At 54.1% G+C, this 25,404-nt stretch overlaps 1 protein-coding gene across 4 annotated transcripts in view; it reads right to left on the bottom strand.

The window, feature by feature from the left end:
• BCORL1 (BCL6 corepressor like 1) overlaps nucleotides 1–25,404 on the bottom strand; it is a 71,876-nt gene that overhangs the window by 14,740 nt on the left and 31,732 nt on the right. For all 4 annotated transcript variants that reach the window (XM_051827492.2, XM_070066468.1, XM_070066469.1 and 1 more), the window contains 9 exons: nucleotides 25,146–25,236; nucleotides 21,677–24,904; nucleotides 15,123–15,288; nucleotides 13,801–13,881; nucleotides 10,500–10,889; nucleotides 6,354–6,577; nucleotides 3,287–3,508; nucleotides 2,121–2,287; nucleotides 1,006–1,151 (listed from right to left, as the gene is read on the bottom strand). In XM_051827492.2, coding sequence (XP_051683452.1) covers nucleotides 1,006–1,151; nucleotides 2,121–2,287; nucleotides 3,287–3,508; nucleotides 6,354–6,577; nucleotides 10,500–10,889; nucleotides 13,801–13,881; nucleotides 15,123–15,288; nucleotides 21,677–24,904; nucleotides 25,146–25,236 — 4,715 coding nt within the window. The remainder of the gene's footprint in view (nucleotides 1–1,005; nucleotides 1,152–2,120; nucleotides 2,288–3,286; nucleotides 3,509–6,353; nucleotides 6,578–10,499; nucleotides 10,890–13,800; nucleotides 13,882–15,122; nucleotides 15,289–21,676; nucleotides 24,905–25,145; nucleotides 25,237–25,404) is intronic.

Genomic DNA, 25,404 nt, shown 5'->3' with positions numbered 1-25,404 from the left:
ATCCCACACACCTGGCGGTAACCTGGGTCTCTATGGGCTACCAGAGCCCTAAACAGGCTACATCCCTGCTAATGCGCCTGGGAAAGCAGTGGAAGATGGGCCCAAGTGCTTGGGCCCCTGCACCCAAGTGGGAAACCCGTTTAGAATTCCAGCTTCCTGGCCTCAGCCTGGCCCAGCTCTGGCTGTTGTGGGCATTTGGGGAGCAAAGCAGCAGATGAACGATTACTCCCTCTCTCTCTGTAATTCTGGGGCTGGCGCTATGGCATAGTGGGTAAAGCCATCAGCTGCAGTGCCAGCATCCCATAAGGGCACTGGTTCAAGACCTGGCTTTTCCACTTCTGGTCCAGCTCTCTGCTATGGCCTGGGAAAGCAGTGGAAGATGGCCCAAGTGCTTGGGCCCCTGCACCCAAGTTCGAGATCTTGAAGAAGCTCCTGGCTCCTGATTGGCCCAGCTCCAGCTGTTGTGGCTATTTGGGAAGTGAACCAGTGGATGGAAGACATTCTCTTTCTCTTTCTGCCTCTCTGTAACTTGTCTTTCAAATCAAATAAGTAAATCTTTTTTTTTTTTTTTAAGTAGACCAGAGGCAGAGGAGATGGACATTTGGTGCAGCATCCTATAACAGAGTGCCTGGGTTGGAGTCTCGGCTCTGCTCCCTAGTCCAGCTTCTTGTTAATGTGCACCCGGGAGGCAGTAGTGATGGCTCAAGTACTTGGGTCCTTGCTGTCCACATGGGAGACCTGGACTGAGTTCTGGGCTCCTGACTTTAGTTGCAGGCATCTGGGGAGTGAACCAGCAGATGGCAGCTCTCTGTCTCTCTCTTTCTCTTTTAACTAAGTAAATGAGACAGGAATTCCTGAGAAGCTGGAAGGAAAGTGTGTGAAGAGGGGGCAGGTGCCCCTCGTGGGAGCCATCTGAGCTAGAGGGAGATGAAGAGGACCTCCTGCCAAGTTCAGGAGTCACAGGCCAGCCCCAAGGATGCCAGCATCAAGTCTGCCGGTGCTCACCACTGAGGAAGCGCTTCATGGTGTCGCTGCTGGCCAGCTTCATGGCCGTCTGACCCGAGTAGGTGGCCAGCGTGGGATCAGCCCCATAGGACAGCAGGAGCCAGATGGTCTCCAGGTTGTCGTTGACCACTGCATCATGAACTGGCCTGTGGAGACAATACAGGGTGAGGACAGCAGGGGCCAAATGGGAACAGAGGTGTCTAGGCTTCAGGCTACCTCATCAGGGTTAAAAAATAAAAAATGAGATGACCCCCGGGCATTGCTACAGTCCCCCATCCTCCCTCTGTACCTCTGTACACCTTTATCCTCTCTTTCCTCTCTCTCTCTCTCTCTCTCTCTCTCTCCCTCCATCTCCTATCTGCACCACCACCACCACCCCCCCCACCACCATCTAGGGACAGTCCCTAGGACACAGTGTAAGCTCCACTGGTCTATTCTGAAATTTTGCAGAGAATGGGTCCCTGACGGAGGGAAGAGTTAAAGCAGAGGCAGGGGGCTAAGAACGGAAAGACCCAGTTGAGGGCAGAAGAGCAAGGAGCAGCCTGACGGTGGCCAAGCAGAGCCCGCACCCATACTCCAGGTGCCCATACCAGACTGACAGCTCATGTCTCTATTTTGCCAAGGACGAAGGCCGTGTGCCAGGGCAGAGGAGCCTGGGTGCGGTATCTCTGAGACACTGCAGGTATGTTTTGGAAAAGTATACAGAGATCAATTCACAAACACCGAATCTGGGATGATACTGATACCCTGAGGTCAGCTGCCCAGTTAGTTCCTAAAGCCCCGGAGTCTGCCTGAGACAGGTGTCCCACCAGGATGATTTGGGGAAGCCTGAGTGGTCTTACTGCTGACAGCTGCAAGGGGTGGGAGGATCCCGTGACAACCCCAGCCTCCCCTTGGTAACCAATGGGAAACTGGCCTGCCAAGAACGCCTCACAGCCTGCCCTAAACCGGGCCCCTCTTCCGTCTACAGAAGTCATTTGGACCAAGCCTCTGCAAAGGTTCAGGCTGGGAAGTCCTTTTGAGTCAGGGGGCTGAGCTGGGGACGCGAGGGCACGAGGGGGCACGAGGGGGCACGAGGGGGCACGAGGGGGCGCGAGGGGGCGGGGCAGCCTTGCCTGGTGCCATCCTGTGCACTGCAGTTCACGTTGGCGCCATGCTCCAGCAGGATGTTCAGGATGTCGGTCCAGCCCCGGGAACAGGCCTCGTGCAGGGCGGTGTAGCCCGCGTTATCGCGGTGGTTCACGTCCTCGCTGTCCTTCTGCAGGCAGTACATGACCACGTCCTGCGAGCACAGGGGCTGCTCATGAGCAAAGGCAGGCCTAACTCCTGAAGTCATCCCCAGTTAGAGGCGAGCCCCCCGCCCCCCAATTCCTGAGGCGTCACAGAGCCTGACAGGCGAGGCTCAAAGTCAGTGTCGGGCCGCCACCACCGGGATGCCGCTTTGGCAGCGGGGAGATGTTTCTTACGGCCGAGAACATTTGTTCGGGTGGCAGTGGCTCAGAGAGGCTCACCTGCCCAGCCCTAGCTCCGGCACCTAGACCTGGGCCCCCCGAGCTTTGCAAGGTAGCGCCAGATGAAGCAAATGAGACGTGTGTGCTGATAACTCAAGATCAAGGAAGGAAGGACTGTGTTCAGTACTATCCCTGGGTGCTGGTCTCAGCAGGACAAATGTTCACGCCAGGGTCATCACTTCCAGCCCCGCACCGCACCGCACCGCACGAATCAGCACTGTTCTGAATGTAATCCAGTAGAGATGAGTGATCTTGGACACATCACTGACCACTGCTACCTAGCGTAACAAAAGCTACCTCACAGGTGCACCAAAGAGGAGCCAGTCAACGCCAGCTTCCCTCCCTTCAACGTCTAGGGAAAGAAGATAAAGAAGGATTCGCTCAGTCTTGCCCCTTGAACACACTCCTGAAGCCTCTACCAGAGATGAAATGAGGGGGGCGGGAGCAACAATCACCTCTTGTTCTTCTCAGAGCAGGGAGTAGCCACATCGGGAGTGTTCAAGACAATGAGAACATCCAAAAATCCCGTCCTTGGCCTAGGAATGCACTGCATGCTATTTTGTTACTACTTCAATGTCATCCCAAACTGACATTCAAAGGAACCTGCATCCCCACACACTGAGATCAGACAAGGGGCAAAGCAGCCCCACGGGCAAGGTGGGCAGCGGACGGAGGAGAACCTGGACTCGGATCCCAGAGGAGCCAAGGACGAGAAGCTGCGCCATCGCTGCTCAGGCCAACAGCACGCCCGCAGCCAGCAGCCTGCTTACCTTATAGCCGAGACGTGCTGCCCGCTGCAGGAGGGTCTCGCCAGCATTTTTGTTCACTATGAGCCGCCGGGCCTCTGGGGGGATCTGTCGGGCTGTGGGTGACTCTGAGGCCTCCTCTGGGCCGGCACTTCGGCACTTGGAGGGTGTGCATGGTTCTGTGGGTTTCGCTGAGGTGGGAGACTTGGGAGAGCGGGTCTTCTGCTGGCTCCAACGACCTTTGCCCTAGAGAGCAAAGATGCAGTCATGGGGCAGGCCAGGCAACATAGCCCATCCATCACGGCCGTCTCACCTCAACCACGTCCACGCTGTGCTTTGCAAACAGCACCCCCAATAGCACAGACGTCTGTCACATCTAGAGCCAGAGGATGGGCTGGCCACTGGTGGGGAGACGGCAAGAGGCTCAACCCCTCGACCCCATAGGAAAGCAGCAGAAGATGGCCCGAGTGCTTGGGCCCCTGCACCCGCGGGGGAGACCCGGAAGCAGCTCCTGGCTCCTGGCTTCGGATTGGCACAGCTCTGGCCGTTGCAGCCATTTGGGGAGTGAACTAGTGGATGGAGGATCTCTCTGTCTCTCTGTTTCTGTCTCTCTCTGCCTTTCAAATAAATCTTTTCAAAATAAATGAAAAAAAAAAACAGAAAGAAAGAAGTCAGCAAAGGATCAGCAGCGGAGAGAAAAGCTGAGGGCGCAGGGCGTGTGTCTCCTCTGGTAACTCCTAGGAGCACAGGAAGCCCTAGCCGTCCCTACTCCCAAAGGGCAGACAGGTACCATCCCTGGCAGGAGGGTACCGGTTACGAGGATCTGATCCCACTGTAGCAGCAGGAGGCTAGGGCACACAATGGCAGGACTGCAGGACGCTGGGCACAGTACCCAGGTTTACCAAACGGTGCCTCTCCTTCTGGTGGCTGCCTGAGGAGGGGAGGAGTGAGAACAAGTGGGGATGCCTCTTCCCCTCCCCCCTCCCTCAGCTCTAACCCTTGGGGTGAGAAGGCCTTGGCCGAGGCTCCACTTTAGTGCCGCGGGAGTATCCTCTGACCTCCCCCACTCTGAAGCCCTGTGCCATGGGGGCAACTGGAGCAGGTGGGGGTGACCAGGAGGGAAAGAAAGGCAGGAGGGAGAAGCAGAGGCCCTGGGGAGGGAGAGAGACCTCTGCAGAACATTTCCGCAGACACACTGCCAGGCAGAACCACCACACAGGAGCACCACGCGTGCTGCTCAGTGTTAGGCGGCTGGTCACCTGTGGGTGGGATGGGGCCATCTGAGAGTCTGGGGGAAACTGAGGGACAGGCAGGAGCCTGGGGCGTACCTACCTTCTGTCCTAGCTGCTCTAGGCAGCACTGCTTCCCATCCCATCGCTCCCCCCCCCCGCCCCAGGTGTCTCCCAGACTCAGATTAAAGCACTGACCTCCAAGGCCACGTCAGGGAGACCAGAACAGTCACGCGAACGAAGCACCTGGCATGGCCCAGCGCTCCCTGCTCTGTCCTCAGGCCCTGTCTTTCTCCCACTCTGGGGGTCAGAGAGAACAGGTGCCGTGCCTCTGCCGCTCATTCCTGCCTCGGCCTGAACCCGGGGTGGGGAGATGCCCAAGAGAGCCCCGGAGGGCACTGCAGGGTCATCGAAAGCTGTCAGTTACACCCATCGCCTCCTTTGTCCCCCGGGCACCCTGAGAGCCACAAAGAGCCTGGAGTACCAGCTCCAGCTTTCAAGATGACGAAATAGGCTAGAGTGCGGTTGGGGAGCAGGAGAGGGGTCAGAAGAGAAATGGGCAGCCGGGTCTCCCATCTCGGGCCAGTGCCATTCAGGGATCCCTGCTCAGGAACTAGACAGAGAGTGGGAAGAATCACAACCACCAAAACAAGCCCCATTCAGCCTTGGGGAGGGATCTTCGATGCCAAATACGTCTTTGGATTACATAGTGGAATCTGGCCCTCACTTCTCTCAAATGTAAAGCTGATTTTTTTTTTCTAATGGTCAATGTGGAGTCCAACACCAATGCTACGAATATCAGACCCCAAAGAGGTGTCAGTTTTGTTTTTTTTTTTTTGGGACAAACCAGCTTTATTATGTACAAGCAGCCCGCGGTCACCCTAGCTTCGTGGCCGAGGTGTCAGTTTTGAAAGGGGGTCCTAGGAATGCTTGTTGGGTTGGCTGGGAGTGTCTGCTCACTCATTCTTTTTTTTTTTTTTTTTTTTTGACAGGCAGAGTGGACAGTGAGAGAGAGAGACAGAGAGAAAGGTCTTCCTTTGCCGTTGGTTCACCCTCCAATGGCCGCCGTGGCCGGCGCGCTGCGGCCGGCGCACCGCGCTGATCCAATGGCAGGAGCCAGGAGCCAGGTGCTTTTCCTGGTCTCCCATGGGGTGCAGGGCCCAAGCACCTGGGCCATCCTCCACTGCACTCCCTGGCCACAGCAGAGGGCTGGCCTGGAAGAGGGGCAACCGGGACAGAATCCGGCGCCCCGACCGGGACTAGAACCCGGTGTGCCGGCGCCGCTAGGCGGAGGATTAGCCTAGTGAGCCGCGGCGCCGGCCATGCTCACTCATTCTAACACTGCCACCAGACACGTGGGAACATGAGTGCAGGCAAGAAAGGGTGGCTGGTACTTAAGCCCCACCCTCCAGTAACCTTCACCTGGACATCCAAATCCTTACTTCCAGAAGTTGTTTTATTATTATTATTATTATTTAACCCTGACTGACTCAGAAAGCCCGTGATTGGTTTCTAGCGAGTTAAGTCCAAACAAAGGCTTCTTGATTGGATGTTAACAAGCTATTCACATCAACTTCCTGCCATATTCTTTAACTCCCTTAACTCAAAGGAGATTCAGGGAGTATTGAGGAAAAGCCATCGTGGGCCAAACGCTGTAACTGTAACTTGAGTTCCCATTCTCTGACTCCGCCCGCTAATGCTTCTAAAACTAGTTTCAAACACCTTAATAAAGATGGGTTCATTTGCTCCTTGCTATCACTCGCCCCTTCCCCAGACGACTGCTGACAGAGGAGCTTGGTGGCTAGTCTGCCTCCTCGAGCCCACGCCCCTCCCCTGGACACGTCCCCTCGACGGCAACATACCTTTGTCTCTTCTGAGACGTTTGCCATGTGCTTGGTCTTGCACTTCCGTTTTCCTGATGGCTTTTCGGAGTTTTCAAGGCAGGCTGGCTCCTCCAGATTATTTGGGAGGAAACCATTTGGTGAATCCGAGATCCCCTGGGTTTTAGTGGGCAAGAGAAGGTTCCTGTTCCTGAGACAGTGCTCCGAACTTTGGGAGGAAGTCTTCTGCTTACGGGCCTTTAAATCTGAAGACAAGAAAACAGTAGAGAACGGCTGTCAGAGAGATGGAACGCAGAAAAGCAATGCCATCCTCTAGAATGAATCAGAGGGCCTGGGGGATTAGAAGCCAAGTGCAATGTCAGGAAACGATCAGCTGTCAGTATCTAGCGCAGTGCTGACCATGCCACTCAGTGCTTCTTCAGCGAGCGCTGCTTCACCATCCCTGTGCTTCCCTCTACAAGCAGAGACAGCTCCCAGCCCTGCCAGCAGGGGGCAGCCTATCTGGCTGTCTCCAAGATGCGGGTAATTTTTTAAAAGGTTCTACCCATAGCCTTCAGCAAATTGGAGTTTCTTTTCAGGTTTTCCCCCCAGCACACTGCTGCCTGTCTCCACCCCAATATAAAAACAAATTTAGCAGTTCTGCTGACGTAAAGTATCAAGTACACTGGGGCAGGAGTAAATCTAAGACGGCTGCCTTCATAGCTTCAGTTCTACTCACCCGATTGCCTATCTGTCACTCTCTGAGGACACAAAGATCAAAGCCACAGAACCTCCACAACACCAGAAGATGCCGTGGGCCTACTGAGCTGCTGGCCAGTGGCAGAAACCTTCTTTCCCTGGTTGGAAATCAAGTCTCCCATGTGACCGGAACACGCTGGGCAACACCTCTAATTCTAGCCACAGCTCACTGAGCAAAATGCACTCTAATTTCACAGAGGCCTGCTGGGATTATCAAGATTCTCCTTCTGGGGCAGGCACTGTGGTATAGAAGGTTAAGCTTCTGTCTGCAGTGCCGGCATCCTATATGGGCACCAGCTAGTCCTGGCTGCTCCACTTCCAATCCAGCTCTTGGCTAATGCGCCTGAGAAAGCAGCAGAAGATGGCCCAAGTCTTTGGGCCCCTGCCATCCATACGGGAGACCCAGAGAAGGCTCCTAACTCCTGGCTTCAGCCTGGCCCAGCCCCGGCCATTACAGCCATTTGGGGAATGAACCAGCAGATGGAAAATCTCTCTCTCTCTCTCTCCTGCCTTTCAAATAAATAAAAAAAAACCTTTATAACAAATATCCTTCCATGAGGTCTGTTTTTTTTAAAGATTTATCCATTTATTTGAAAGGCAGAGTTATAGAGAGGCAGAGGCAGAGAGAGAGAGAGAGAGAGAGAGGTCTTCCATCCAATGGCTCACTTCCCAATGGCTCCAATGGCCAGAGCTGTGCCCCATCTGAAGCCAGGAGCCAGGAGCCTCCTCCAGGTCTCCCATGCAGGCGCCGGGGCCCAACACTTGGGCCATCCACCACTGCCTTCCCAGGCCCAGCAGAGAGCTGGATCAGAAGTGGAGCACCCAGGCCTTGAACAGGCACCCATATGTGATGAAGGTACTGCAGGTGGCAGCTTTACCTGCTAAGCTACAGCACTGCCCCCAGGTCTGTTCTAAACCCCCCAAAATAAAAGATTTATTTATTTATTTGAAAGGCAGAGATACAGAGAGAGAAGTCTTCCATATGCTGGTTCACTCCCCAAATGGCCAAAATGATCAAGCTTGGGCCAGGCCAAAGCCAGGAGCTAGGAGCTTCCTCAGGGTCTCCCACAAGCATGCAGCTGCTCACACACTTGGGCCATCCTCTGCTGCTTTCCCAGGCACATTAACAGGGAGCTGGATTGGAAGTGGAGCAGCCAGGACATGAACCAGTGCCCACAGGGAATGCCAACGACACAGGCAGAAGCTTTACCCGCTACGTCATAGAGCCAGCCCCTATCCTTATATCTTGCCATTAGGTCCCGTGGATTGGGCACTAACTGTGTAAATGGGTAAAATTAACTCAGAAACCCTGTGAATCTCAGTAAAACGGAGAGAACATAATTCACATTACAGGAGTGATATGAGAATTAAATGAAGGTAATACACATTTATGAAACTTTTTATAAGGTGTATGGCATCACTGTTATATTATTTAAGTGTACACTCTATAGGTAGGGCCATTAGCTGCATGTTCTTTATTTTCCCAAAAGACGGAACACCCTGCCTAGCACAGGGCAAAAGATCAGTTATGTCTGTGAAGTGAATTAACCGTGGTCAGTGTCTCTAACTTGTGAAATGAAGAGATTAAGATACAAGAGTTCTGACTCTTCCCCCCTGACCTTGACACGGGCTCTCGTGAGTGACATTGCCGAGGGCAGATCCCGATGTGGGAGTCACTGCTCTCATCCCAGGATCTGGCTGAGCTTGTGCACAACTCTCACAGGACCAGCTGTCGGGCCACCCCTTATTCCCAAGCAGCCCCAGACCGTTAATGGGTCCCCCACAGCCTGGCTAAGAACTGCTGTGCTACGTAGTCTCTATTGGCACTTCCACTGTGAACATACTAAACCAGGACTTACTGTTTAAAGTTGTTTTTTTTTTAATTTGAGACAAAGAGAGACAGAGAAGAGAGCTCCCTTCAGCTGGTTCACTCTCGAAATGCCCACAATGGCTGGGGATGGATCAAGGCCAAAGGCAGGAGCCAGGAACTCAATCCAGGTCTCCCAAATGGGTGGCAGGAACCCAATTACTTGAACCACCAACTGCTGCCTCCCAGGGTCTGCATTGGCAGAGACTGGAATGAAGAGTCGGGACAGAAATCAAACGCAGGCACTCAGGTGTGGGACACGCCCATCTTACCTACTAGGCTTCATGGCTACTCCTAAAACCAGGCCTTTTGATGATGAACAAGTTTGGACTGAAGCAAACAAGGAAGGTACAGCACTGTGCCTCTTGAGGACCCCAGGAAATGTGGGGAAGCCATATCACAGCAAAACAAACAGCCCCTACTCTGTTTACCCAGGGCAGGCAAAAACTCCGCCACGTATCCAAATGCGGAGGAGCGAGCACTTTATCACAGCACACGAAGGAATGGAGAGTACAGGTAGCATCGTGTGAGAGGAGGCGGCTCTTCCTACCTCTCTGCAGGTCAAGAAGAGAGATAGCCAAGCTCAGGATGAAAGGGAAGGTCACAGGCTCAGATGGGAGGAGGGGGCCCGCCTGCTTTGACCTTTGCCCGACTCTGATGTCAAACTGAAAGGCTGGAGGAGGCGGTTTGGGAACTTTGGGAGGAGAGAGAGGTTTGTCAGGCAATTCCTGCATGAAGATGCCATTATCAGATCTGGAGAGGGAGGTGACCAGAACGCACGCCAAAGCCGGCCCTTAGACACATCCACAGAGAGGAAGAGCTACTCTTCCACAAAGGCAGCTGCCCCCGAAGCAACAGGAAGATTTGATGGGTGGTATTCTGTGTCACTAAAGGTACTCAAAGACTATAGCTACGTGTCAAGAATGCTAGAGAGATCGCGAGCTTTGCATTGGGCGGCAAACCGGACAAGGCAACCTCCGAGGTCCTTTTGGTCGGTCCAAGAGCCAGTGAGTTTCATAGGAAGCTTCCAAGCAAGGAAATTAGCCCTATCAGAGAAGATTGGTTGATGCAAAAGCTCCTCTTCATGCTAACACAAGTGGCTGAGGCCATGGCTTGACAATTCACTCACGACCAATCTATTATGGCTCTAGCAGAAGAAAAGGAAAATTGCCCCTACTCACTCCCACAGTTGATGAAAATTAGCTCAATTACTCTCTTGAGCATAGGGATAGTAGTATCATATACATCACCACTTAAGCTGAGCCGGAAATGAGGTTAAGCCTTCGCTGCATTATAGGAAATCCAGAATTGTACCCACTCAATATAAGGTTATTCAGTTTTGACTGATAAACATCCAAAAGCTCAGGATGAATATATGATAGGAGAGAATCAATTGTTGCCTCAAGCGTAGGTGGTCATAGAATGAGAGTGAGAGACAGAAGTGTTCTTCTGGAACTCAGAGAAGAGTTTTTGGCTCAATTACGAGCCTACTACAGGAACGGGCCTGAACAGGCCTGAATGGGACTCAGTGGAACACACTGCGGCCCCCTCGCCAGCCTTACCTGCTCTCCCCTTCCGCTGCTGCTCTTCTTCTTGTTCGGTCAGGTACTCCCCAGTCTGATATTTCCGGTTCTTCTGCCGTCTCCGTTTCTTCCTCTTCACCAGGCCCTCCTCCTCCTCTTCCTCCTCTTCTTCATTGGTGTCCCACATTTGCCGGGCAGCCTCTGTCCTCCAGGGCATCTCTCGGGCTCGCCACAAGTGCCTGCGGCCCTGGCTCAGCAAGGTCTTGTCCTGGGCATGATGGCTACGATACTGGGTGTCCCGCTGGGTCTTTCTCACCTTTCGCCGCTTGGCTGGCGTGGGGGCTACCTCCTCCTCCTCTTCGGTGGGGAAGACCTCCTGACTTCCCATGTCGCTGTCTGCCATCCCAGCAAAGGAGCTGCAGATGCTTCCTGGGGATGGGATGGACAGAGGACAGTCACGTACCCCTCCAAAAGACAATGCATGGTGTCTGAGTGAATGCCCTGGGCTGGGAGTTTGAAGTCTCGGTTCAAGTTCAGGCTCTGCTGTACACCTGGGCAAAGTTCCTTCACTCTGTTTCCTCGCCTATGAAACGGGGATACTATTCTTCCCTTGCTGACCTCATGGAGCTGTTTTGAAGCTCCAGGACGGACGATCTTTCACTCAGAAGTGCTTTACAGAAACCCATACTTGTAGTCCTATCAACTACTGAAAAACATACACCCTGGGGCCGGCGCTGTGGCACAGCAGGTTACGCTGCCACCTGTAGTGCCGGCATCCCATACAGGTATTGGTTCAAGTCCCGGCTGCTCCACTTCCTGTCCAGCTCTCCGCTAACGCGCCTGGGAAAACAGCAGAAGATGGCCCAAGTGCTTGGGCCCCTGCACCCATGAGGAAGACCTGGATGAAGTTCCTGGCTCCTGGCTTCAGTCTGGCCCAGCCCTGGCCACTGCAGCCCTTTGGGGAGTGAATCACTGGATGGAAGATTTCTCTCTCTGCCTCTCCCTCTCTCTCTCTGTAACTCTGCCTCTCAAATAAATAAATAAATAAATCTTTACTGTGTCATTTGAATCCATCCACCGACCCTGCTTAGTGCATGCAAGGTGCAAAGCATCGTGTGAGGGGCAGGAGAGGGCCACAGGTCCATCTGTTTGCAAATCGGGCTTTGGTGGAGCGTGAAGAAGGGCAGCCTGGCATTGTCCCCCAGTCCTGCTCACTCTGTGGCCCCACCAGTTTCGCTGCTAGCGCCACCCTGGACAAGCAGAATCCTCACAAAAGTCTCAGGAAAAGCGAAGCCAGGAGTCTTTCTCCTGTGATACAGCCTGGTTCAGTCACACCCAAATGCTCCACAGCCAGGCCCTCTTCCCTTAAATTGATCCCACCTCCTGTGGAGTTGCCAAGAGTGCAGGGGTGGGGCTTTCCATGGCACCTCCCCCAGCCCACCCGAGCTGTTCCTCACCACTGGGCAGGCACGTCCCCTCCTCTGCTGACAACCCCGGGGACAGGGGGATGGATGGCACCTTTCCTACCCTCCTCGGCCACCTTGCCAAGAGGCCATTTTCTCTCCCTGCTCTCCCGCAATTCTACTAACAAAAGTGCAACCCTAATTTGGCCGCTTTCGCACTCCAGGAGATCTGACACCTTCCTGGGAAGCAGCTGTGAGACACTGCCATCCTTCTCTCGTGGCCCAGCTATTAACTCAACAATCCCCAGGCCCAAGGGAGGTCAGCAGGGAAAAAAAAAAGAAAGAAAGAAAGAAAGAAAGAAAGAAAGAAAGAAAGAAAGAAAGAAAGAAAGAAAGAAAGAAAGAGTTGGAGGCAAACAGAGCCATCCTTGACCCAAGCTGCAACTTGGTGAGGCCCCTTAAAGACAGCCCCTGACCACCAAACTTTCCACGATACAGACTGAGCCGGGAACCCAGGGTTCCTGGGAATCTAATGCTTTCGGTAATGCGTGATCGCCATAGAGATCACGCAGGGAGCACTAAATGCCAAAGAATCAAATGCAGTACAACGTGTTTAATGGCAAAATGCGACTGGCCTTAGCGTGATCACTCTCTGATGGTCTGGAAGACGCTTCAGGATTTCGCGAGGCCTCCAGGCCACCATCATGAGCCCGGATCACCACCACGCTCGCCCACGTGCTGAGCTGCCAGTGACTAGAATGTCAGATCGCTGAGTTCACACAGTGCCCCTTTTCCCCATTCCCTCTAATTTGCATGGAAATCTGAGTGAGCCAGGGCAACCGTCTCGGGCTGAAAAAAAGACAGTAGTGGCTGGAAAGGGCTGTTTTTATTTCAACCTTGGGGCTGACTACACAGTCAAGGAGGCACACATGATGACGCCTGCCATGTAAGACACCAAGACTAGGACCCACAGGTTAAGAATATGTCCGAGATGGGCCCCCACGACCACGAGATACCGGAGCTTGGCGTAGAACCAGCTTTCCTGGGGCCGGCACTGTGCATAGTGGGCTAAGCCTCTGCCCGCAGTGCCAGCATCCCATATGGGCGCCAGTTCAATTCCTGGCTGCTCCTCTCCCGATCCAGCTCCCTGCTTACGGCCTGGGAAAGCAATAGAAGATGGCCCCAGTGCTTGGGCCCCTGCACCTGCATTGGAGACCCAGAAGAAGATCCCAGCTCCTGGTTTAGGATGGGCCCAGCTCCTGGTTTAGGATGGGCCCAGCTCCAGGCGTTGCGGCCATTTGGGGAGTGAATCAGCAGATGGAAGACCTCTCGGTGTCATAGGCCATTCCTCCTTTCACCACTGGTTCCCAACAAGAGATGTCAATGCCTAGGCTAATCCTCCGCCTAGCGGCGCCGGCACACTGGGTTCTAGTCCTGGTCGGGGCGCCGGATTCTGTCCCGGTTGCCCCTCTTCCAGGCCAGCTCTCTGCTGTGGCCAGGGAGTGCAGTGGAGGATGGCCCAAGTGCTTGGGCCCTGCACCCCATGGGAGACCAGAAGAAGCACCTGGCTCCTGCCATCGGATCAGCGCGGTGCGCCGGCCACAGCACGACGGCCGCGGCAGCCATTGGAGGGTGAACCAACGGCAAAAGGAAGACCTTTCTCTCTGTTTCTCTCTCTCACTGTCCACTCTGCCTGTCAAAAAGAAAGGAAGGAATGAAGGAAGGAAGGAAGGAAGGAAGGAAGGAAGGAAGGAAGGAAAAGAAAATAATCCTAACATCGTGGCTAATGTCCCTGCTCCCACCTGGAGCCAGGAGCCAGGCAAACCTGGCCCAGTGAATCCGATTTCCAACTCTTCCCCGGGGCCAGTGGTGACACTGTTCATACAGATGTCTACCTTTCTTTCCAGGGAACATGCCATACCCTCGGTCACACTCACCAGACTGACTGCGCGTCCGGGTACTCAGAACCACAGGGATGAAGTCACGGAAACTGCTCTTTGCTTTCTTTTCCATGGAGCCTAGAGTGACGTGCGGTTTTGGGGCAGAAGGCAGAAATGTCAGAATCAGAGTCTACAAACTGGAAAAGCCCATCTGAGCAGCTCAGGTGAGAAACTCAAGGGAGAGTCTGTGCTGACCCTCTGGTTACCCTGGGTTATGTCTATTACCTCGCCTGATGCTGCTATCACGTATGGATGTCTGTTAGGTAATAAGCAGTTCCCAGTGGTTTTTGCAAACGAAGTTTGAGCTGCCTTCTTTGGTGTCAGCACAAATGGCCAGAGAATCAATTCGACAGTATACCAAAAAGTGGAAGGCCCGGCTGCCTGTATGAGACGGAGGCTGCAGGACCTCCACAGAGTTAGAACTGAGCTGCAGGCCGGCACCGCGGCTCACTAGGCTAATCCTCCGCCTGCGGCGCCAGCACACCGGGTTCTAGTCCCGGTTGGGGCACTGGATTCTGTCTCAGTTGGCTCCTCTTCCAGTCCAGCTCTCTGCTGTAGCCCAGGAGTGCAGTGGAGGATGGCCCAGGTCCTTCGGCCCTACACCCGCATGGGAGACCAGGAGGAAGCACCTGGCTTCTGGCTTCGGATCAATGCGGTGCGCCGGCCGTAGCGGCCAGAAAGAACTGAGCTGCAGCAGGTCCCCGAGCAGTGCAACCTCAATGAATCTCAGAGGACCGCGTAAGGCAGGAAGATGGGAGCAGGGAGCAGGCAGGTCATGGCAAATGGGCAGACCATGAACATGGACTACTGTGGTAAGGAATGCTAGGGGTTCTCTCCGTGACGGCACCAAGAACTCTCTGTGGCAATGCGTGCAGGTCAAGTACATACTTCCCCAAACATCTGTGTGTCTCTGAATGATAATAAGGCTGTAGGATTTTGCTAAGCCCTTCTAGCCAGATAGCTAGCTTATTTCTCTTTCTTGGACAAGAATTTTCCAATATACCCCAAAGTAGAGAAAACTGTATCACGAACCTCCGTTTGCCCCATTCTGCTAAGTCCTCCCTAAACCCGTTTCCTCGTTGAGCCTGAGCCCACTGCTGAGAAATGGGCTGGTTACTCTGAGAACCACCTCCTTCGGCCTTCAAAACGTGCCTTGTTCTAGCACCGAGGGGGGGACTACAGCCCTGCTCCCTCCTGCCTTGCCTTTGACTTCAGGGGCGTCCATCTCCCCTGCGAAGGAAAGACGTCCCACTCCCACTTTGCCAGTCCCTCTCAGAGCCCCCTCCCCTCGCCGACACGAGGGAGGCTCGAGGGCCTACCTTCCTCAGGAGCCTCGGCTCGCTTTCCTGGGGACTGGGACTCCGGCTTTGCTGGCTTCCGGTGCTTGTGCTTTCCCCTGACTCCGTTGTGCTCTTTTCCTGAATCTGAAGACCCCCTGGGGCTTTTCTTGGTGAGTTCCTGGGGGTCACTGGACGGCTTCCGGCACTACGGGGGAGGTAGGGAGAGTAAGGTTGAAAATCAGTTTTGCTTGTCTTTTTTCAATATTTATTGAGAGGGAGAGAGCAATGGAGAGAGATGTTCCACCTGCTGGTTTAGTCCCAAAATGCCTGCAATATTCAGTTCTGGCCCAGGCCAAAGCCAGCAGCTTGAACTCCATGCAGGTTTCTGACGTGGGTGCAGGGGCCCAAGGACTTGGGCCATCTTCTGCTCCTTCCTCAGGCACATTAGCAAGGAGCTACATCAGAAGTGGAGCAGCCAGGACTGAAATCGGTGCTCATATGGGACGTGGGTGTTGCAAGCAGTGGCTTAACCCACTAATGCACAATGTTAGCCCCAGTTTTGCTTAAGAAAGCTCTTCCACCGTGGCTCACTAGGCTAATCCTCCGCCTAGCGGCTCCGGCACACCGGGTTCTAGTCCTGGTCGGGGCGCCGGATTCTGTCCTGGTTGCCTCTCTTCCAGGCCAGCCCTCTGCTGTGGCCAGGGAGTGCAGTGGAGGATGGCCCAAGTGCTTGGGCCCTGCACCCCATGGGAGACCAGGAAAAGCACCTGGCTCCTGGCTCCTGCCATCGGATCAGCGCGGTGCGCCGGCCGCAGCGCGCCGGCCGCGGCGGCCATTGGAGGGTGAACCAACGGCAAAAGGAAGACCTTTCTCTCTGTCTCTCTCTCTCTCACTGTCCACTCTGCCTGTCAAAAAAAAAAAAAAAAAAAAGAGAGAAAAAGAAAGCTCTTCCAGGGGCAGGTGTCGTGGTGCAGTGGGTTAAGCCACTGCCTGGGATACTGGCATCCCATATCGGGGTGTGGGTTCAAGTCCCAGATGCTCTGCTTCAGGTCTAGTTCCCTGCTAATGGATCCTGGGAGGCAGCAGATAACAACCCAAGTAGTTGGACCCCTGCTACCCACAAGGGAGGCCCAAATGCAGTTCTGGGTTCCTGGCTTCAGCCTGGATCAGACCTGGCATTTGGGTAGTGAACCATTGAATGGGAAAAATCTCTCTTTCCCCCCTCCCCCTTGTAAATAGAAGTAAAAAAATAAATAACCATAAAAAAACTCTTCCTGGGTGGAGCCATGTGCCTTGTTTCTGATACATGGACATGAACTGCCCAGGGTGGGAGCCCAGGGGAAAGGAGCCATCTGCTACCTTCCCCAGTGGGCAGCAGAGGCTCTTTTGGACCAAATCCAGTTCCCTGAAGGACTCCCCCCTAGGCAGCCCTACCCTATCACTTTAAAGAGTCTACAGGGTCTGCATTCACATGCCATTGGGTAATCATCCAAAGTCACTGTAAAAGATACAAAGTCAAGCTCCGTAACACTCTATATCCAAACAGTGCGAATGCTTCTTCTGCAAGCTGGGTGACTACATTGTTCAAATAACTTTGCTGTGAATGGTACTGACGCTAACAACTGAAAATTATTCTTGGTATGGGCCAAAACGGTCTGTTTTCATGTGTAAATTAATACCAGAGAAGAGATCCCACCAAGGCAAAAAGAAAAACATGACACGGGAGCAAGTGAGACCTCCCCAGACTTAGAAAGCACGAGGCAAAGGCCGAGGTATTAGTAATAATGCCACTTCAGACTGCAGCACTTTCGACTTTGCAAAGGGCCCTCAGCGCCATTATTTGATTTTATCTTCCCGCCAACTCTGAGAAGGCTGCTGTTATCCACACTGAACGAACACACGAGGAAACTGAGGCTCCAGGATAAGAGGCTGAAGGATTCATCCAGGGCAACTGGATTCCAGTGCACCCACCACCCAGGGGCTGGCTGCCTGACCAGTGGACAGCTTGCAAGTTAGCTCATTTGCATTGCAAAGAGAAGGACTACAGGGCGTCTCCTGGCCCCCAGCCTGGGACTCCTGGCGTCAACTCTCACTACCTCTCCTTCCCCACTCTCACCTGTTGCCTGGGGCATCCCACAGGGGTGATGGCTGCGAGGCTGCTTGCAGCCTAACAGTCACCAGCATTCACAAGCTTTGAGGTCTTGCCATGCCACTCAACAAGAAATAGGGCAATGTAGGCATCTCCAGTATTCTGAGAAGCAGGGAGTGTGGAATAAGCAAAATGTTTAAATGGTGAAAGCAGGTCCTAGCAGGAAAGGAAGAGTTAAACCTGCTGGAGTTGTTTTTCCCCTAAGCAGACCTGTGCCTCACCTCTGGTAAGTTACCACAGTCTAGCTCCAGCTAAGGAGATGGCAAATATCTTACTGACCAAACATCTGGGGTGGGGCGGGGGAGAGGGGGTCTCAGTTCTCCAGGGACAGGGAGTCACCAAACTCCTGGGACTTCCTCTAGGCCATCAACTCCTCCTGCTTCTTGGTCCACAGAAGGCTGAGCTGAACATTCAAGCTCGGTTTCTCCCTCCTTGCTTGCTGCCAGTTTCTACAAACCAAAGTGTCAGGAGATAGAGCTGGGGAGGAAAAGGAAGATGGGGAACAGCTGCTCACAAGCGGACCTTCAGGTATGACCAGAGAGAAACTACTTGAGGTCAGGAGGAACAGAGCTAAATGCACATGAATTGGAACAAGTCCTATTTATTCCTGAATATTGTTTTTAGCTGCTGCTTCCAAGAACAGATCATTAACTTTTACTTCCTAAGATAGACGAAAACAAGTAAAACAGAACATCTAGAAGAGATTTCTGTCCATGGCAGCACCGAAAGTAAAAATATATTGTGTACTCCAACTTATGCAAAAAGTTGGGAGGATGGGGAGACCAGATAAGATGAATGCTCCAGTTAAGAGTTTCGAACCATTTTCCAAAGAATGGGGAGACACTAAAATGCTCCCAGCGACAATGAAGCAGAACTCTCTGCTGATGACCCAGCAGACCCTTTAGGAACCCGAGAGGGCGTGGGCAGGTGGATGGTGCAGGTCACAGGAGACTCTCCTGATCCTCAGCCAGGTCCTAAAAGGGACCACTCTGAAGTAACCCTCTGAACTTAGTTTGCTTACCAACTATTTCCTTCTTAAGAAAATGGGACGACATCATCATCATCAAAAAGAGCTAAGTTGGTTGCTCTCCTGGAAAATGGACATTTACCAAATCATTACAGGCAGTTACTAAGGGCTGGGCTGCATCCAGGCCCCTGACTATGTAACTTCTTCTCTGCCCTCTGCATTTGTCAGTGGGCCCGCTGAACTGTTAATCTCTTATAGGAACGGGTGGTGTCTCTTGCCATTGAGGACAGGGGCCATGTCTTCTTACTTTGTCTGTAATACTCACAATAATAATGGTAGTCACTAACTTTAACTGAGCACTTACTATGTGCCAAGTACTAATCTAAGTGCTTACTATCTGCCAGGTACTTACACAAATCAAAGTACTTGCATATATCACCTCATTTAATAATTTCTTAACAACAGCTTTAGTGAGCTGAATCACACAATTCACTATTAAAGTATACAATTCAGCTGTTTCTAGTACAGTCACAGATATGTGTAACTATCACCACTTATCTAGTTCTGGAACTTTTCCATTACCCCATATGGAAACCCTATACCTATTAAGCAGTCAATACTCAGTTCCTCCATCCTTCCCAACCCTAGGCAACCACTAACTTACTATCTGTCTCTATGGATTTGCCTATTCTGGAAATTTCATATCATCTCATTTAATCTTTGCAACCACCCTATGAATAAACACTACGATTATCTTGTACAGGGTAAGAAAACTGACAGCCAGGTAAAGAAAACAGCTTGACCAACGTCACACAGCTGGGAAGAGGTGTGACCAAAAATCAATCTCAGGCTCTATGCCTGCCTCCAGAAAACACACTCCTCACGAATCCAACATCCACCTCCTGAAGACGCATTCCCCTGCCTGGAAGGGACGGGCATATAGTAGTCAATCAACAAACATCTGATAAATGTTCAGTGAGACAGCTGTAGGTAAGGAAGTAGAAAATGGCGTGGCACAGCTGAAGGACATGGGTTCTGCAGCCAAAGAGCGTGGAGTTCTGGCTCTGCCACTCCACAGCTGTTAACTGTAACTTCTCTCCGAGCCTGTTCCCTTCATTTTCTCACCTGTAAACTGAGTGTGGCATTCCACACACAGAGTTACTATAAAGACAAGTAGATAGGGGCCGGTACCGTGGTGCAGAAGGCTAAGCTGCCGCCTGCAGTGCTGGCGTCTCATATCGGTGCTGGTTTGAGTCCTGGCTGCTCCACTTCCTATCCAGCTCCCTGCTAACGGCTTGGAAAAGCAGTGGAAGATGGCCCAAGTGCTTGAGCCCCTGCACCCATGTGGGAGACCCAGAAGAAGCTCCTGGTTCCTGGCTTTGGCATGGCACAGCCCTGGCCATTGCAGCCATTTGGGGAGTGAACCAGTGAGTGGATGGAAGACCTCGCTCTCTTTCTCTCCTTCTCTCTTTGAAATAAATAAATAAATAAATAAATCTTTCTTAAAAATTAGAATTTCTTAAAAACACACAATTAGATAAACATATGTAGAAAGCACTCGGTATACAGGAGGAAGTCAATGAACAGTACCAATTCTAATGATATAAATTAATATTATTATCACTACCAAGAGCAGGTCGCAGTTACCTGAGCAAACATCATCTGCTCTTCTACGTCATGACCTACATTCCTCCTCTGTATGTTGCCAACGTACAGGGGTGGTAGTGGGGCTACTGAGTCAAATGTGCCCAAATTCGATTCCAGGGATTCTTAACCTGGGGTCCGCGGGTGGGCTTTGGGGAGGGGTTGAGTCTATAAACCCAGAGAAAGTACTGGCAGAAATCTGAGGCCGTGTTTCTGCTGACAGGCTTCATGGTCCTCATCAGCTTCTCCAAGTGGTCTATGCTCCAAAAAAAGACTATGAACTTGGCACCATGAACAAATTCAAGGCTCTCTAGTTAGAAAACTGTACTTTGGGACCAGTGCTGTGGTGCAGTGGGTTAAGCCTCTGGCCTGCAGTACCAGCATCCCTTAAGGGAGCCGATTCAAGTCCTGGCTGCTCCACTTCCGATGCAGCTCCCTGCTAACGCACCTGGGAAGGCAGCAGAAGATGGCCCAAGTCCTCAGGCCCCTGCACCTGTGTGGGAGACCTGGACAAACCTCCTGGCTCCTGGCTTCAGAATGACCCAGCTCCAGCCATTGCGGCCATTTGGGGAGTGAACCTGCAGATGGAAGACCTCTCTCTCTCTCTCCCCCTCTGTCCATCTATAACTCTGCCTCTCAAATAAACAAACCTTTTCAAAAAAGAAAAAGAAACCTGTCCATTGATGCCTATCAATATCTGATTTGAAGCCTTGTTAAGAGAACTTCCAACGGCTCCATATGCTGAATAAACCCTATTCTCAACAGCTTTGAGGATCTCCTTGGATCACCAATGGTCTAGCAGCTCCTTTCAGGAGGAATACATTCAAGTATCATGCTCCTGGCCACCTTTCTGCCTAGCACTCTGCCACCATCCACAGCCTATGACGAGCCAAGACTCAAACGCCCTCTCGCCTTACCCGCCAAATTCCCAGTGAGCCAAAACCCAAATCTGCCACCTCAAGCATGAGAGCACGAGGAAACTGGTGGATTAGCCCGGAAAGCACACTGGCTCTGACCCCACGAGACTCCATGCAAATCCTTAGCAGGCGCCCCCAGCAGTACAAAGAATGACCCCGCCTAAGGCCCCTTCCCTCCCTGGGCCCCAAGTCCTCAAGGCCAGCAGTGAACTTGGTATAGGAAATGGAAGAACAGTTATCCAGGGAAGAGCCTGTTATTTCCCTCACCAATACCCTCTTCCACTCTGCAGCCTCATCTAGGACAACTGCTTCCCTAACCCCAGCAACAGAATCACCTCCCACACTCTAAAACACACAAGGCAGCCTTGGTCCCAGGCTAACACCATCTAATATGGGGAATGGGACTTAGAGAGGGGATGGGGGATGGCCTAGCGGTGAAGACTCACGAGACCCACGCTGAAATACCGGGTTCAACCCGACTCCAGCCTTGTGCCATTGCAGAGCCTGGCAGGGCACAGTGGTGCCAGCTCAAGTAGTGGCATTCCTGTCACTCACACGAGACACCTGGATGGAGTTCCCAGCTCCTGGCCTTGGCTCCCATTCAGCCCTGCCCATTGCAGGCATTTGGAGAGTGAACCAGATTATTGGAACGTGTGCTTGCTCGCTCTCGCTCCCTCCCCCCCACCCAATAGATAAATAATTTTTTTAAAATGGTTAAGGTGGCAGATTTCTAAAAAAAAAAAAAAAAAACAAAACAAAGACAGGGGCTGGCAGGTCATTATCTACTTGATGGAGGTCTTCCAATCCTTTCGGTTCACACAGCTACTCAAGGACTGCGCTATGCACTCTGGGTCACAGGCAGCTGAGCTCTGCAGAGCTCAACAGACCCCACCCTTCACCTCAGCCCGGGACTCACCTTGGGTCCAACAGAACTCCGGACTCCGGGCTTAGCCTGCGGCTGCTGCTGCTCTTCACCTTCCTTCTCTTTGCCACACTTCTTCTTGGGAGGCACAGATTCTGGCCCGTCCTCGGGCTGCCACTTGTTCTTGCAAGCAACAACCCCCATGCTTTCCCGTTTCACGCGAGCCTGCCCGGCCTTGGGCCTCCCTTCCGCCTGGCCCCGCGGGGGAGCAGCTGGGAGGCCTTCGGCCCGGAAGCAGGGAGCTAAATTGAAGACCACATCACCATCTACCTTCTCCGTTTTCACCCGCCCTAGATCCACCTGGTTCTTGCTGCTCGGAACCACGTCCAAGATGAGTTCCTGGGGGTGGCTGTCATGAGGTAGCAAAGGCAGCTCAGGCATGTTGCGCAGGTTCTGAGGGGTGGCCAGGACCAGCTCATGGGACATGTAGGTGGCCAGCACTTGGTTCTTAGGCTTCGTGTCTCCTGCCAGTTTCAGGCCACAAGCACCCTGGGGGCCCTCCATCTTAGGAGTGCTGTCAGGGCAGAGGTGACTCTCTGATTCCTCGGGCCCCTGATTCACCCTCATGTCCCCACCGCTAGGCTGAACAGACAGCGCCAGGGTCCCTGTCTGAGGGCTGAGAGTCAAGAGGACAGGGCTGACTTGGTCTTCGTAAGGCTTGGCAGCGATCCGGCAAGTTTTGCTCTTTGTGACAGCGTCCTGCTCTGGAGTGAAAGGGCCCCCAGGCCGGGGCTGCCCGTCAGGAAGTCCGTGCACGGCTTCTCCGGAGCCCACGGGCGGCACACCGGAAAACTCCGAAACCACGCTGGTGGGTCTGATGGGCACCCCCTGACCAGGAGTCAGCTGCCCAGCACTGGAAATGCCAATGGAAAGCAGAGACGCTTGGTGGTATGGTGACCAGCCAACAGGCAGGACCTGGGTGCTGGTGGGTTTCCCGTTGACTGAACACCGTGGATAAATATTGGCCGGCCCCGTGGGCTTCCACAGAGAGAGCTCCTTGGTTTGGCATCCTGGCAGCCCCGGGGCAATGCGCGCCGGGGTGAAGCGGGTTTTGACTGTGCTTGGCTGTCCCTCGGCGCCAGCCTGGCTGCCCTTCTTGCCGCATGCGGCGCTGGCGCTCTTGGGCTCTCCTTGGTCGATGATGGAGATGGGTTCCTGCTTGGGGAGATGGCGGGGGTCTCGGGTGAGGCCTAGGTTGGGGTCTTTGTTCAGCAGCAGAGATGCAGGCACTGGGTTGGCCACTCCCACATAGGTGCCAGGAATGGTGCTGATGAGCGCGGTGGAGTTTTTCACCCAGGTGCTTGGGTCTCCGTTCCTCACGATCTCAGGAAATATGACAAAGGGGGAGGAGGTCGAGCCCAGGCAGGAGGTGACATTGCTGCCAGCAGCCTGGGTTGTGCGCTGAGACCTGGAGAGGACCGTGGAGAGGAGGGCCTTGCTGCTGGTGTGCACAGGGGTCAACACGGGCATGGGGGGTGTCTTACGCTGGTTCGGCAATGGAAGCTTCTGGCGGTTGGACTTGGAGGAGAGGTCGAGGGGCATCTCGCTGCACTCAGATGGAGAGGCCATCTCTCGCTCCAGTTGTGGCGGCGACTTGAGGGGCGAGAAGGTCACAGACGTCCCTTCTGTTTGCTGCTCAGCACCACCCGGCAGCTTGGTGGGATGCAGCGGGGCTGAGCTCCCACTGGGGGGCGGCAGCAAAGGCTGCGGGGCTGGAAGCACCTTGGCAGAAGCAGTGGTGAGGGAGGTATCTGCCAAAGGCCCAGGGACCCCGTCGGGCGCAGTCTGGGTGGCGATACTGCTGGACGGGGAGGTGCAGGGTAGCCTGTTCACCTCCAGGGAAACCAGCTTGGAATCTGAAGTCAGAGGCCGGGCCACGGAAAACGCATACGGGTAACACCGGAGCTCTGGGGAGGCCAGCACCCCTGGGAGACACCTGTCCTGCAGGTAGGACGGCAGGACTGGGAGCGTAAGAGTGGAAGAGACCCCCAGGGTGGTTGGCAGTGTGGCTACACTGAGTGGCTGTCCACAGCTCGGAGGGGGGATATAGACCAGTGGCTGGCTTGGGGTCAGCACTGTCCCCGGCTGAAAGGACAGGGGGACTTTTTGCATAGCTGGTGCCTGAGCTGTAGGAAAGCACACCCGACTCAAACTGAAGGAGGCCGGGATGGGTGCCGAGGTGGGAATGGCAGTTGGTGTGGCAGCCGGCATGGGTGTGGGGGCTGGGGTAAAGATTGGGGCTGGGGTGGGGGCAGGCACCGGCGTAGGAGCAAAGGCAGGGATGAGGGTGGGGGTAGAAGGCGGCCCGGAGGATGGGGTCGGGGTGGGCATCGGCACAGACGGAGGAGCGGGAGCTGCGGGAGGTGTGGACGCCGGCATGGGAGCCAGAACGGGAGTGGGCACAGGAGTGAGAACCAACGTAGGAGCTGAAGGGGGCACAGGGGCCTGGATCAGTGCCAAGGGAGGCGCCGAAACTGGGACTGAGAGGGCAGTAGCAGCTGCAGCCGACAGGGGAATCGAGCCCGAGGGGGGTGCAGAAGCTGGCACGGGCACCAAGACGGAGGCTGAAACAGAAAGGGGGCTCGAATCAGAAATGAGCGTGGGCACTGAGGGTGGTGCTGAAGCCAGAGCCGGGACGGGTGCTAAGGGGGGAGAAGGAGCTGAAACCGAAGTGGCAACTTGGACTGGAACCAGCCCAGAATGGGGCACCGAGGCCGGGACGGAGAGGGGCACCTGGAATGAATCGGGAACGGATGGGGGCGCGGACGCTGACCCGGCAGCAGGCGGACAGATGGGGGCGGGCAGCGAAGTAAAGTTAGTGGTAACCAGAGGCAGGGTCCCCTCCACGGGGACTCCAGTTCCCAGAGTTGCCAAGATGAAAGTGTTCTTGTCCCCGACACCATGGCGAGAGTCCAAAGCCTTTGCCCCGGCCGGCGAGCAGTCCACCTGCTTGCTCATTTGGGTGCTGAGGGCAGTCCAGGAGCAGTCAGCCCTGCTCTCGCCAGCCTCAGCGCTATCACACGTGGGCAGCTTGAGCCCGTCTCCTGCACTGCTCAGTGGCACCAGGAGGCCCTCGGCCTCTGCTGCATTCCCAGCATAGTCCATTTTCGGCTGGGGGTCATCAGACTGCTCTTCCGACTTGGGCCCAAGTTTTTCTGTCGCATTGCCATCTGAGTCTGCCCCCCGGGCATTGCTGCCACTTCCAACTGCTGTGAGCTCCACCTGCAATGACAAAACAGCATGCCCATCTCAGCTGGCTCCCTGCGGCTGGTGCAAGTGTCCTGAGGCCCCTGAGGGCAACAGCTGGTCCTCTCTGCAACTCCACAAACCAGCAAGTGCACTCAGCCGATTGCTCTCTCACCTCCAGCAACTCCCAGGACACACCCAGGCCCTTCCCACCGCCCTTCCTGGGATGTGGGCTCCGGGCTCACCCGGGGCAGTTCAGCTCCACCCAGCCCCTTACCTTGGAAAAACTGCTGCTGACACAAAACTCCTGAGATCCAAAGTGCTGGCAGTCACCTGTCGTGCACTCCTCATCAGAAAGAGGTGCTCTTCTGGCATGGGAGACACAACCAGAGAACGGACATGAGGCCCTGGCTCAGAGCCGCCGCCACCTGCCCAGAGTGTCCCCTGCCTGCCTGGGTTCCCACAAAACTTCCGGGTCTCACTTCCCTTGGCAGCTTGGAGGGATTGCAAGGAAGTAGGGGGTCCGGGTTGCAAAG

Source organism: Oryctolagus cuniculus, chromosome X (genome assembly GCF_964237555.1).
Source record: "Oryctolagus cuniculus chromosome X, mOryCun1.1, whole genome shotgun sequence".
In the NCBI taxonomy this organism is placed as follows: domain Eukaryota; kingdom Metazoa; phylum Chordata; class Mammalia; order Lagomorpha; family Leporidae; genus Oryctolagus; species Oryctolagus cuniculus.
Note: the sequence above shows the minus strand (reverse complement) of the source record. Positions and strands in the feature narration are given on the sequence as shown.